We start from the raw sequence: 12,986 nt of genomic DNA, 5'->3' as shown, positions 1-12,986 counted from the left end.
TTCTGCACGTCGAACGTCGTTTATTAGTTCCGCCGGATCGATTTGCGGGGTCTCGCCTGCAAAGGCCGTCCGGAAGGCGAGCATTTCAAATCATGTCGGTGAATCGACCCTGATATAAAAAGGCTGTTACACTTGCTCTTCTACTCCTCATCCTGTTTTATAGTTCCTTTTTTGTTTATCTACCCCTCTTACCCCTCACCCTGAAGTATACCTCGATTTAACTCAACCAGCAAGCAAGATATACAACACACTAATAAATCGGAAACAACACCCACACGAATAAGAAAATATAGAAAGGGGGAAAAAAAAAGTCAACATGGCTACCCACCGCTTCGACCCCAATTTCACCGACAATGTCGTCAACGCCATGGGCCCCAAGACCAACCCTCGGTTCCGCAAGCTCATGACCAGCCTAATCCGCCATGTCCACGACTTCGCGCGCGAGAACGAGGTCACCGTTGACGAGTGGATGGCTGGTGTCCAGTTGATGAACTGGGCCGGTCAAATGAGCGACGACAAGCGGAATGAGGGACAGCTAGTTTGCGACGTGATCGGGTTGGAATCGTACGTTTCACCTATATTGATACACGTTCAATAACCTTTGTCGAATCACGGCCAGTTTTACTATGTTACGAAAATATAAATACTGACAATGCATGGATAAGCCTCGTCGACGAAATCACCTTCAAACTCGCCGAAGAGGCCGAAGACGCTCCCACCGCAACTGCTATCCTGGGCCCATTCTTCCGCGCCGATACCCCCTACCGCAAGAACGGCGATAACATCGTCAAGGGGGTCCCGGATGGCGAGATGGCTTTCATGCATGGTCGCGTTATCGATTTTACCACCAAGAAGCCACTCGTGGGCGCCACCGTGGAAGTGTGGCAAGCGGCGACGAATGGGTTGTACGAACAGCAGGATCCGAACCAGGAGGAATTTAACCTCCGCGGAAAGTTCAAGACGGATGAGGAGGGCCGGTACAACTTCTACTGTTTGAGGCCCACGCCGTATCCTGTTCCTGATGATGGTATGTTTCGCTATTTATCACGGGTTATGTGGTTTGGGAGGTGTTTGAATGCTGATATATGTTGAATGTAGGACCGGCAGGGAAGCTGCTCAAGCTAATGGATAGACATCCGTTCAGACCGGCTCATATTCATATCATTGTGAGTCTATTTTGCTATTCCATGTTGCTCCTGTCAAGCGTAAGAGTCAAGCTAATATGTGTGCAGGCTACTCACGACGGCTACAAGCCCCTCACCACGCAGATCTTTGACAGCAAAGACCAGTACCTGACCAACGACTCTGTCTTCGCCGTTAAGGACTCGTTGATTGTAGATTTTGTTCCCCGCGAGGGTGATCCTCAAGCTGGTCTTGAGCTGAACTATGATGTGAAGTTGGTGCCGGCACCGTCGAATAGCACCAATGATGTATAAATATTTGTTCTCTTCTCTTGATAAATGAATTTTGTATATACCTTTTCTTCAATTTAGCATTTTTGAAGCTTGTTTTAGTGAATTCATGGTGGGAGATTTGTGATGTTATCTCGGGCTTGCTTTTCTTTAGTATGACCTGGTATGAATATATTTACCTCATCTACGAGAGAAAAAAGCCATCAACCACCTCTCTAGTATCACACACATATCCAAAAGTAGGATACACAGTCTACAATCTACCAATCCCCAATCCCGAGAAATAAAGCCTTAGCCAAACCCAACACAACAATTAAATTACATTAAACTAAACTAAACCCCCCCAACAAATCTCGCAATCAAACCCCCCACAACATCCGGCGCCTCCACACAATGCCAATGTCCCACCTTCTCCAACACCTCCAAACACTTATTCTCACTGGACACGCCATCAAAAATAATCCGACACCCCTCCAAGGGCGCAGACTTATCCTCCTCGCCAGCAAGAAGCAAGAACCGCACCCGAACAGCCGAATAATCAATCACCGGCGCCGAAGCAATAGCCCTACAAAGCGCCGCATAGCCCTCGGGGTTCTGTCCGAGAATGAGTTCCCGGATGAATGCCTTCGTGAGAGCTGGGGTTCCGGAGCCGGTAGCTTGGTAGGGGATGGTGTTGGCCATTGGTTCCATTCCCGCTTCGGGGTTGTGTTAGTCATATTTCACTATTTGATGGTATAGTGTAGGGTATGTAATGTACCTTCAGAAACAGTCTCGCTCCTCTTATTCATCACCGACGTAAGCATCGAAGAAGGATGCGTCGGTCCAATAGCCACCACTGCATTTATGCGGTCTGCATACTGAGCTCCAAGAAGGGTGACCACTAAGCCGCCCATTGAGTGGCCGACTGCCACTGCTTTGGGGATGTTCAGTGCGTCTAGTACGCCGATTACATCTGCGGCGATGGAGGCGATGGATATCGGTTGGCCTGTGTAGGTTGAGCGGGCGGAGCCGTAGGTGTCAATTGTTATGCAGCGGTGGTTGGGGGTTAGATGGGGGAGGATGGGGAAGTAGTAGTTTTGGGAGGAGCCGAGGCCATGGATGAAGATGATGGTTTGGCCTTGGTCTGGGGCGCCGTTGGGGTGGGAGTCGGCGTAGTGGAGGTTGTGGTTGTTTATGGTGAGGGAGGGCATGGTTGCTTTTGGATTGAAGTGGATTGTGTTTAGGAGGTGAAGAGGTGGAGAGGTGAGGGTGAGGTGAGGATGTCAATGGGATGTGGATTAACTAGATAGTAGTAGTATGTACTACGACGTCATTGGCCCTCTTTTTCTTCTCTTGCCATAAATAAATCTGTATATCCGTCGGGATGGCAGCAGAATCAATAAATGCTTAGCCGACGAGGGGCGCCGCTCGGATAGCGGTGCGGATCCCCGTCGGGTCGGATAGTGTTGGTTTTCTATTTAGATTCTCGACATCTACCGGTAAATCTAAGAAAGCCACTCCACAAGGGACAGGATGCTTTCCCCACCAGCCGAGACCGTTTCCGCTCCAGTCGAGTCCTTCTGCGGCGGGTTACTGCACCGCACCAGCCTTGCCAACTGTGATGCCAAGAGATGCTCTCGAAATTGGAGATCCAACCCTCCTACCATGTATATAGAGTGAGCCGCTCCGTTGCCTCCACCTTTCTCTCCCCAGCACAGTCTCGGCCCTATCGTCTCATCTTCCATTTTCCCTGTTCTGCTTCCTTCTTTCGCCCATACACGCTTCGTCTCATAGAGAGTTTCCCACGAGAACGACCTGAATAGGCCCCCGTCCGCACTCTTTCCGTCAGCACGCCCACTCTTCCACACGAAATTGCGCCCACCGTACTTGAACCGCCGGGGGGACCAGTCCTTGCGTTGTGCCTCTCCGTCGGGGATCTCGACAATATCCCCGGCCTGGGGCACTGTACTCGTCACTAAACGGAAAGAACCCCCTTTCGTCTTGCGGATCTTTATGCTTACGGCACCCATCTGAGGGAGGAACTCTCCTGCCCGGCGTAGAATAGCCTCCACAATGGGCACCTCCTGGCTCCATACCGCCTGTAGAGCATAAAGTGTGTGCTTGTTGGCTGAATCCTTGACGAACCACCAGTGCGATCGCACCCCCATGTCAACTAGCTCTGATGAGTGAGAGAGCCGGTAGATCACCGGCTCCGCTGACGAGGAAAGTGTCGGCGCGAAGAATGGGGCCTTGACCGAATCTGCCGCGTCGAGGAAAGGTTTCAGTTGAGACGGTGGCTCAGTATTAGTTGGCGCCTCCTTTCCATAGTCGTGGAGCGCCTTTCGAATCTATGTTGACTCAAGTCATCAAATCACGGGGCCTTATACTCGTGTACTCCAAACAACATACCTGAGACAGAGTCCAAGGACTGTTATCTCCATCGTCCCTCTCCAGCTCCTGCATTACATCAAGTACTGTGGGCGGCAATATAATCCCCTCGAAACTACCTTTGCGCTTTAGACTCTCCAAGTAGGCAAATCGTTCGCAATGCAGATCGACCTGCCTTTCGAACATCTTGCGATTTATTTTGCGCACGTTCGACGATTTCCTGAATTTTTCTGCCGCCGCGCTGAGGATATCGATAGCGCTCTTGTGAATCTCGATTGCCTTACCATAGTCGCCTCGCCTTTCGAGGATGAATGGAAGTACCGATAGTTTGTATATCTCATTTTTGATGTCCTCAGATGTAGCCATTGTTGTCGAGAGCAGAACGGTACGACTTCTAGCAATGGGCCCGGGAATAACGTCTAGTCCGATGTAAGTATATTTATTTCCTTGCTTTTCTGGAATTAACCTCCTTAAATACGCCCTGTGATAAGGAGGGCCTCGTTCCTAGAAGCTCAAGACAAGACCATGCTGCTCGCTACAAATCTCCCAATGGATCAAAACTGCCTTGCCGGGCGACGTTGAGGCCCGGATTCTCTTCAAAATGCGTCTACAGCTTCCACCCAACCACGTGCCCCCGGGAGGATACCGAACGAAAGCCACTGACAAGGATCGTGGTTTTCGAGGTGTCTGGGGGAACAAGATAATCGCTTAGCTTTTCCGTTTTGGCCGCAAGCTCTTGGCGAACTTGACCAGCCAAGTCCCAGTTTGTAAACTAGTGATAAAAGTATTGGCCAAAACTCGTACTCGAGATCATGTGGATTAACCCAGTGACTTTGTTCAGGAATAGGGAGTATTCCCTCCGTCGCTTGGTGAGAAATCTGCCTTGGGAAACTTCCGAATCTACCCATTCATAGCTGCAGCACTTGGCGTGCTGTGATAAGAGAATTGACGCTATGCTTGGTAACTGCGCCCTTTCTCTGGGCAATTTACCCTCTCGCGCTGCTTGGTTGTTTGAAGTTGTGATGACGGTGATGCGTGAAATCGCTTCTCTCAAATCGCTTCTCTCTCAACAATCATACTTCACCAAACCTGAGACAGAATCTGATCTCGAGATAATCTAGCCTAAATTTAGGTCTAAATTGATAGCCCAGGGCATATACTAGATTATAAATCTAACGTAAAACTTAATCTAAAGATTAGATTTAGTTCTAGGTTCTGAGTTATAGCACAGTCGAAAAATAGAATAGTACCAGTCATAGCTAGCCTTGGAGTGAGCTTCCATCCCGTGCAAGTGTCGAATCATAATAACAAATGTCTTAGTATTGCGGAATTAGCCTTCATATATCATGAATTGGAAGTGATATGTAGACAGGTAGTTGTAATTGGGTTCTCTATAGCACAACCAAGAGGCACAATATCTCCAATACCAATGCAGGATTGGCCAACATTTCACCCTCTTCAGGAGTCGCGATATCTATATTCTTGCTACCAAAATTCCAAGATATCGGGACACGAGATTAGATGGTCTGGTTAGTGTATAACGATTGTACGTCGATCCCTGGCGGTGGCAATGGAAGGAAGCATTGCAGAAGCAAGGCTAAACCAAGTAAGATGCCATAAATCGCACGCATTGCCCATGAGGTAGACGCCAGTCCCAAGGGCGGAGCCATAGCCATGTGCATGGCATGCATTTAGCTCCAGTGCTAAATGTATTAGGGCATCGCCCAGATTCACTGTCGCACTGCTCCGGGTTACCCCGCGGTTGTTCAGCGCACGTATGTTGAGGTTATTCATTTCACGCTTCTAGCTGCTCATGGAGCAATAAGCGGCACTAAGCGGGGCCATCCGCAGGGAAAACTGCAGTGGTAAAGAATACAACGCCCCTTATACTCACATAAGTCATACAGTAAACTGCACTAGGCGTGCCTCTATTCTCATCCTGCATCAAGCCGGAGCAATTCCTGTTCGAATTCCTCGTCGGTATCGAATTCATCAGCGAACTCTTCCAGCAAGATAGCTGTATCATCTCGGAAGGACTCCCCTGCTGGTAGACTAATTGGAACTGCCGCGGCTACTTGATCTTTGTGCTCCTTTTTCTCTGGCTCTGCCTGGATAGTGCCCTGTAAGACCGCGACTGTTTCAGCTTCTTTGATAACGTCTTCATCGTAGAAGATAGAGCAGTCGGAAAATTCGTCGTCATCTCTCCCTCCACAATTGACCTTCTCGGGTTCCATAGCTCCACCGACATTGTCGAGACTAATATCTAGACCGACAGATTCCCCGTCGTCTAGATCATCATTCTCCGAGTTCGAGTCCTCGCTAGTGTCCACTTCCGTGCTTATAGTATCTGACTCCGTATCTTCACATGTCATCTCTTGCTCCGCCGGGGCTTGAGGGCTCTTCTTAAGAAAGTTGAAAAGCGACGGTTGGCTCGACGGCACGGTGGGTGCATTAGGATCGGGTATACCGAGTCGTCGTCGTTCTTCGCGAGCCTTCAATTCTTTCTCGGCCTTCTTTTTCTTGTTGGCTATGCGCTTCTTCTCCTTCTCCCGAAGCTTCTGCGCTTTGCGCTCGCGTTCTTCATCCCGTTCTATTCGTGCGATCTGAGACGCTGTGAACTTGAGACGTTTATTGCTGCGTTGATATCGGCGACGGACGGTTCGTGATTTCTCTAGGACGACACGTTTCGGCGACGCAGGCATCTTGAGCTAGGGCGGGAATAGAGGTTTATACTAGGAGTTACGTCCCTTGAGACTGGCGAAATATGGGCAGACATTGGAGATGCTCATGGAGTATCTTGGTGAAGACAGTAACAAAGGCCTTTTGTTGTTGATCATGTTGTTAAGGTCCGTAAACGGAAGTTGTAGGCGTCTTGCCGACGGCATTAAGTTGTGCCGAAACGGAAGGTTTATCTTGGACTAAATTCACGGGATCTGTATTTATCCTGCTATCCGTGTTCTACTTTTCAATATACAGAAACGAAGTTTATAAATAAAGCACATAATTTCTAGATCGTTTATTATCAAGTTGATTTGATTCCTACTTAAGGCATTAGACTTTTGGAACCAATCACCGCACCGTTTTTAGAGTTCACAGGCGGGAGTCCCTGGCGGGATCCCAGCAGACAGGTGCATCTACTCCTGTCTTCAAGCTCTGCATGTCCTCTTCTGATAGCTCGAAGTCGAAGACTTGCGTGTTCTCGATGATACGCGACTCGGTCACTGACTTGGGGAGAGGGACATAGCCCTGCAACAGGGTCAATACTTTCGCATAGAAACTCTAATAAGAGAGGGAAAACATACCTTCTGCAAGCTCCACCGGATCAAGATCTGAGCGGGAGTCTTGTTGTGCTTCTTGACCAGACTCTGCAAAACGGGCTCCTGCATACGAGTGGCCTGCACCAAAGGCGAATACGCTTCAACAACAATGTTGCGCCTCTTCAGCCAGTCGACAATGTCTTCTCTGGGGCACCAGGGGTGGATTTCGTACTGGCCGACTGAGATCTGGCCACCCACACCGCTGTTGATGTATTCCTCCAATTCGTTGAGGTGGTGGATACCGTAGTTGGAAACTCCGATGGAACGGACCTTGCCAGTCTTCTGAGCTTCTACCAGAGCGCGCCAGGCGCCCAGGCGACCCTCCTTACCTCCAAACGGAGCGTGGAGTAGCACCCTTGTCGATATTAGTTTCTGGCTTTTATATGGGTCTAAGGGTAGTCATTACAGGTCGATATAGCCGATTCCGGCTGCATCCGCAAGGCTAGCTTCGATAGCTTCTTTAGCCTTTTCGTAGGACATGTGGCTGACGGGGACCTTGGTTGTGTAGAAGATCTTGGAGCGGTCGATTCCCGACTTGCGGATAGCTTCGGCGCATTCGGCTTCGTTCGCATAGTACTTGGCGCTGTCGACCTGTGGAAGTGTTAAGTTAATTTTACGGTTCAGGCAATTCAGAACCAGAACAGCTTACATGGCGGTAGCCAGTTTCTAAGGCCTTCAGGGTCACTTTTTCTGTGATATCAGGCGGACTACCCCGGCAGGTCAGTATTGATGCCAATACTCTGTTTAGATGGAAATATAGCTCTAGAAGCTTACGTCTGGTAAACCTAAATTCAGATTATAGTCGTCAGAATCATATTCTTCAGCGAAGGTACCCGGACGCGACTTACACCGAAACCAACGACAGGGATCTCATATCCCGAGACCAACTTAAGGGTCGACTGAAGCGATAGCGGAGCCATAATGTCGGTGTAGTCGTGATATTTGCTCTATCTTGTATGGGTGCTTGCAAGTCACTTTTGTCCAAGAGACAGTTTGGAGGGGTAGATGTGACAGAGCAGACAGCGGAACATCAAATGTTCACCGGGTCCCTCGCTCCGATTATTTATTCCACAGTCTTCTCCTTCCGGCTGGATCAGCGGTCCTGACGAGTGAATTAGCTCCCATGGCGTCTTGTGGATAACGTCGACGTGGGGCTGGTCTAAAACGGCAGACCGAATTCGGCTGTTAGGCTTTTCAGGGATGTGCACGGAAAATGATACCACACTAGGGGGTATTTCCCAGGGACCCGCGGAGAATAAATCCTTAGCTTATGGCCACATAAAGGGAGAATATCCACTTAGTCTTCTAGAAGCTACTTGGAGCCATGGAGTATGCATGTAGCCTTGTCTAAATTAGGGCTTATGTATAATTTGGGCGTATCAATCTTATCGATAACGGAGCCAGATCAACGCTAAACCGCTTTAAGGCGTGTCCCGCACCTTCAATCCCACTCGGCCAACATTCGCTGGGAGCCAGGTCAAACAACGAACTTTCACAGAACTCCTGCGCTCATATAAAGCCATCATTATTCACTACACCTAATATTACTTGAATAATATATCAAGTCGAGGAAGAACAATCGCTCGCCCATCGCAAACGAAGTTAACTCACTTGAAAACCAACCCACTCTTACCCTCTCCAGCTGCGCCCCACGCAAGATGCGCTTGATCAAGAACAAGGTTGAGCTTAACGGCTCAGGCACAGTCACGCTGTGCCCTGAAGAGCCCGAAGATATGGTAATCAATTAGACCTTCAAGCGATCGCATCGACCCAATTGCTGAGCAAATTCCTTCAGTGGCATGCATACAACCTAATTCGACCTGGCGATCTTCTCCGCGCCAGTGCCATTCGCCGTGTTACCACGACCCAAGAGACTGGATCTACAACGTCCGCTCGAGTCCACCTGACGCTCGAGATCCGAGTCAAATCTCTAGATTTCGACCCGCAGCTTTCCCAGCTGCATGTGAGTGGCCAGATTGTGAACGAAACGCAACACACCAAGGTTGGCCAGCACCATACGCTGGATTTGGAGTTGAATCGCAACTTCACGCTTGAAAAGGAAATAGGCTCGGACGGCGAGGGGGTGGGATGGGATAGTATCGCCATTCAGATGCTTAAAGATGCGGTTGATGACGGCGGGAAACGGAGGGCGGAGGCTGTGGCTGTTGTGATGCAGGAGGGTCTTGCTCATATATGTTTTATTGGGCAGTTTCAGACGATTCTGAAGCAGAAGGTTGAGATGTCCGTTCCGCGGAAACGACAGGGAGGCAGCGATCATGATAAGGTGCGCTCCATATTTTCTTTCTTTTTATTTCCTACGCCAACGATCATACTAACTTAGTTAGGGATTGACGAAATTCTATCAAGTCACACTTGACACCCTTCTTCGCCAGATGGAATTCAACACTAGCTCTACCTCTCTCACCAGCAACGAGACCGTCCGACCTGTCCTCCTTGCATCACCTGGTTTCGTTGCCGCCGGGTTCCAGAAGCACATCCAGTCCGTCGCAGCGACCAGCACACCCGCTCTGAAGCGTCTACTCCCGAATATTGTGGTCGTCCACTCCGCCTCCGGGTACTTACATTCCCTAGCAGAAGTTCTACAGTCACCCTCAGTCAAAACGATCCTCGCCGATACGAAGTACGCTCGAGAAACCAAACTCATGGACGACTTCCAGGACCAACTTCGGAAAGAGACGAACAAGGCAACATACGGGCCGCGCGAGGTCGAATCAGCAGTTGACCAAGGCGCTGTGGGCCGTGGTGGCGGCGTGCTAATCATCTCCAATCGCCTGTTCCGGTCCCAGGACGTGGCCGAGCGTAAACGCTGGGTATCACTGGTTGACCGCGTGCGGGACGTGGAAGGCGGAGAAGTTCGGGTGCTCAGCTCAGACCATGAGAGTGGGAGGAGATTGGACGGGCTGGGTGGCATTGCCGCTCTGTTGACGTTCCCCATTGTCGAGGATGATTACGACTCCCATGAGGAGCAAAGTTGAACAGAATAGTAGACATCCATTATAGTATAGACAAGGCTTGCGTACTGGTGACCCCCCATTCGACTCTTCCAACATGGCTCGTGTAAATATTGACATATCGTCCACCACCACTCATTCAAGTGACGTCTCCTTGTCATTCCCTGGACCGTCCAAGGATGAGAAACAAACCCAATTACACCACATATACAATCCTCTCTGTCCGTCACTCGAAACATCCATATTACACAACCAGCTGAGCGAGGTTGACAATGACGCACTCCTACACATTGTCTCCCCTCTATTCCAAATTCTCTGCGATGCACAGTACCCATAGCCACCTGATCAGTTATCCAATGCTGAACGAATAGGCGGTCGTTCATGCCTGACGCTCCCACAACATGGCCCAGACCGCTCAAGCAATTCGCCTGCGTTGATTACACAGTGGCTTGCATTTGTGCACTTCTGCGCGAGCAGACGGTAACCAAACATGCTGGTTGGGCTCAGTATGAGACACAAGACTCTCCAAACAACGTCGGCAGTCAAAGATTGATAATAATATCCGTACACCCCGTCATATCCACGAGTGTCATGTAGTCATTGTTGGGTAATGTCTCTTCGCAATGCCACACCGATGTCAGTCTCTGGTTATTGCACACCGGTCTGGACCTCCGAGCGATTATATGAGCGAGAAAGGGAAAAGCACTGGCAAATCATCACTCCATCCTGAAGATCGTTAGCCATTGCAGCGTAACATAGTCACCAAAGGGTTGGAGGGAAGATGTTGAGAAGTTGTACTATACCTGTGAGCGGTCAGAAAGATGAGAAAGACATGGGTACCAGCTATTTCCGTCCTTGAGTTACTGGATGTTGGGCTAGATCGGATTGAGGATATCGAAGGGCTATTCCGGTGAGCGCTCAATGTGAGTCACTGGTAAAGAACATGACATCAGATGGCGATACTTGAAGCATTGATTTCGTCAATAGGCTAATAATAACTCCAGCGTTGACCGCTTTTCTCTTCATGTCTGGTCTAGCTCGAATGTCCGACCAATGCCGCCTCATGAAGCCCCAACGGCCTGCATACTAGAGCGGACTATACATCCGTATAGTAACGTGATCATATCCAAGTAGCAATCGAAGTCTCGTCATTGGCGTCGGAAAGCTTGTCAGCATAACGCCCAAAACAAAAAAGAAGTTCCAGGACAATTCCAAACCTGCCAAGCAGCAAGCCCTAGCTTAGTATCTCGCGGGATATCTCCCCCAACCCTTCTGAGGAAATAGCAACAGAGAACCTATCCTCCTCAACATCCACAGCCTCATCTCCAGCGCCGTTTCAAACCCCGACAAAGAGCCATGTCTCACTCGACATGGCGGTCTTAATTCCGCCTCCAGATCTCAGGCAACACCTTCACCTCAAAAACCAATCGGGACGTCGCCAGTGCCCCAACATCCGGGAATCTTAATTTTACGCTCGAGCGTTTCGTTTAGGCAACATTTTGGTCTGCAAGAGGGAAGTCCAACTCCGCGGGTGTGTCGGCATTTGACAAGCTGTCATGTTCAATGCTTAGGCTCCCCTGTTTCTTAACTTTGTTTCTTTTTTCCAAGATAGGATTTTAAATTAAAAGGCGTTACCTGTTTGAGGAGTTGTTTTTATTTGAAATAATTTATTCTGTAGATCGATCCAATGGCCCGTGTGCCATATGCAGCATGAAGATCACTCTAAACCATTCTCGTCTCTAGTATGATAGAAGTGGCTGCGTAAAGTCCGGAGTCGAGGCTGGGAACGGTACATGTCCCGGGTCTTTTTCGTGTTCTTTTGTTCTTTCTAGATGAATTTTAATTTATTTTATACTCTAAGACATGCATTACATATACATGAAAGTATACTGTAGTAGACATACTAACAGTAGACAGGCAAAAAAAAAAAAAAAAAAAAGAAAAAATCAAATCAAATAAAAGTACAACTACAAGTTCCCTACCGCCCGACAAAGAAAATAACAACAGGACCTCACCCAAGATACAGGTTCAATGAACTATACTATCGGATACTATACATGAAAACGAGCAAGACATTCCACGAGGCTGATAAACATGTCCAATTGCGGGGATGCCGCGGCGTGAGATATCTCTCCATCTACTACTAAATACTACTTGATTTATCTGTTTCGGGAAGGTGTCATATAACTCAGTTCGAATAGGATGAGTATCCTGACCTTATATGATCCCTTCATTTAACGTCAATCGGGACTAGTGAAGTAACAAATTCAACGCTCTCCGGCTGAGACATCATCGAGACATCCATGATGTGTGCGCATACCGGAAGCGGCAGGTGCAGGATGGTGGATGGAGGGCTAGCTCGGCAGACGCAATCTTAGCATCCTCACCCTAGGCAATGGTAATTCTATTCAGGACCATCTATCCTAGTCGATAGTCAGGCTGCAAGGCACGAGTCAGGACTGAGACATAGGCAGTTCAGCCGCACCGAGTCATGCCTTTCTCTTTTTCTACGAATATACGGAGTGGATTCCACGAATAAATCCCCCCCCTCCACCTTCCACACAGACATACATGCATCCCCTGCCAATGTCACACCAACTATACGAACCTGGGTTTATAACCAATTTAAACATTCCCTAATCTATCTATCCGCCTAGTCTAATGCAAAGGATCCTCGTCCGGCGGCTCTCGACTGGTATCCATTTAAGCCTCTTTGTCTTAGAACGGCGGCTAATGTTGGTGGGGAAGAAGGATCAAAGAACAAAAGAAAAGGAAAAGGAAAAGTTCTTGGAACGACTGAAGATCGGTCTAAGCGAGGTACATACCGGGGTCAGTTTTTTAATTTCGTTTATCTTATTTGTTTTTCTTTTTCTTTTCTCTTCTTTTTTCTTTGCTTTTTTCTTGTCTTAAACTTTAAC

At 48.8% G+C, this 12,986-nt stretch overlaps 7 protein-coding genes across 7 annotated transcripts; 2 read left to right on the top strand and 5 right to left on the bottom strand.

Annotated features, from left to right (window-relative positions):
* Positions 1–316: 316 nt before the first annotated feature.
* F9C07_7194 (protocatechuate 3,4-dioxygenase beta subunit) lies at positions 317–1,436 on the top strand (the record flags this gene model as incomplete). The annotated part of the gene is made up of 4 exons (XM_041291165.1): positions 317–564; positions 666–1,027; positions 1,099–1,166; positions 1,233–1,436. The coding sequence occupies 4 exons, from the start codon at positions 317–319 to the stop codon at positions 1,434–1,436; spliced, it is 882 nt and encodes a 293-aa protein (XP_041144931.1).
* Positions 1,437–1,745: 309 nt separating this feature from the next.
* F9C07_7193 (putative alpha/beta hydrolase) lies at positions 1,746–2,602 on the bottom strand (the record flags this gene model as incomplete). Its single annotated transcript, XM_041291154.1, has 2 exons — positions 1,746–2,107; positions 2,170–2,602. 2 exons carry the CDS (start codon positions 2,600–2,602, stop codon positions 1,746–1,748), a joined length of 795 nt encoding a protein of 264 aa, XP_041144930.1.
* Positions 2,603–2,896: 294 nt separating this feature from the next.
* F9C07_7192 (uncharacterized protein) lies at positions 2,897–4,145 on the bottom strand (the record flags this gene model as incomplete). Its single annotated transcript, XM_041291153.1, has 2 exons — positions 2,897–3,739; positions 3,801–4,145. The coding sequence occupies 2 exons, from the start codon at positions 4,143–4,145 to the stop codon at positions 2,897–2,899; spliced, it is 1,188 nt and encodes a 395-aa protein (XP_041144929.1).
* Positions 4,146–4,386: 241 nt separating this feature from the next.
* F9C07_7191 (uncharacterized protein) lies at positions 4,387–5,082 on the bottom strand (the record flags this gene model as incomplete). Its single annotated transcript, XM_071511587.1, has 3 exons — positions 4,387–4,551; positions 4,859–4,901; positions 5,030–5,082. 3 exons carry the CDS (start codon positions 5,080–5,082, stop codon positions 4,387–4,389), a joined length of 261 nt encoding a protein of 86 aa, XP_071365154.1.
* Positions 5,083–5,713: 631 nt separating this feature from the next.
* Positions 5,714–6,481, bottom strand: F9C07_7190 (uncharacterized protein; the record flags this gene model as incomplete). The annotated part of the gene is made up of 1 exon (XM_041285451.1): positions 5,714–6,481. The coding sequence occupies one exon, from the start codon at positions 6,479–6,481 to the stop codon at positions 5,714–5,716; it is 768 nt and encodes a 255-aa protein (XP_041144928.1).
* Positions 6,482–6,869: 388 nt separating this feature from the next.
* Positions 6,870–8,016, bottom strand: F9C07_2231208 (aldo-keto reductase; the record flags this gene model as incomplete). The annotated part of the gene is made up of 6 exons (XM_041285450.1): positions 6,870–7,025; positions 7,082–7,451; positions 7,503–7,687; positions 7,746–7,803; positions 7,871–7,881; positions 7,945–8,016. The coding sequence occupies 6 exons, from the start codon at positions 8,014–8,016 to the stop codon at positions 6,870–6,872; spliced, it is 852 nt and encodes a 283-aa protein (XP_041144927.1).
* Positions 8,017–8,754: 738 nt separating this feature from the next.
* On the top strand, positions 8,755–10,092 carry F9C07_7188 (putative translation factor pelota; the record flags this gene model as incomplete). The annotated part of the gene is made up of 3 exons (XM_041291164.1): positions 8,755–8,832; positions 8,892–9,380; positions 9,442–10,092. 3 exons carry the CDS (start codon positions 8,755–8,757, stop codon positions 10,090–10,092), a joined length of 1,218 nt encoding a protein of 405 aa, XP_041144926.1.
* Positions 10,093–12,986: the final 2,894 nt, after the last annotated feature.

This window comes from Aspergillus flavus, chromosome 3 (assembly GCF_009017415.1).
Source record: "Aspergillus flavus chromosome 3, complete sequence".
Lineage (NCBI taxonomy): Eukaryota > Fungi > Ascomycota > Eurotiomycetes > Eurotiales > Aspergillaceae > Aspergillus > Aspergillus flavus.
This window is presented reverse-complemented; position numbering and strand designations above follow the sequence as displayed.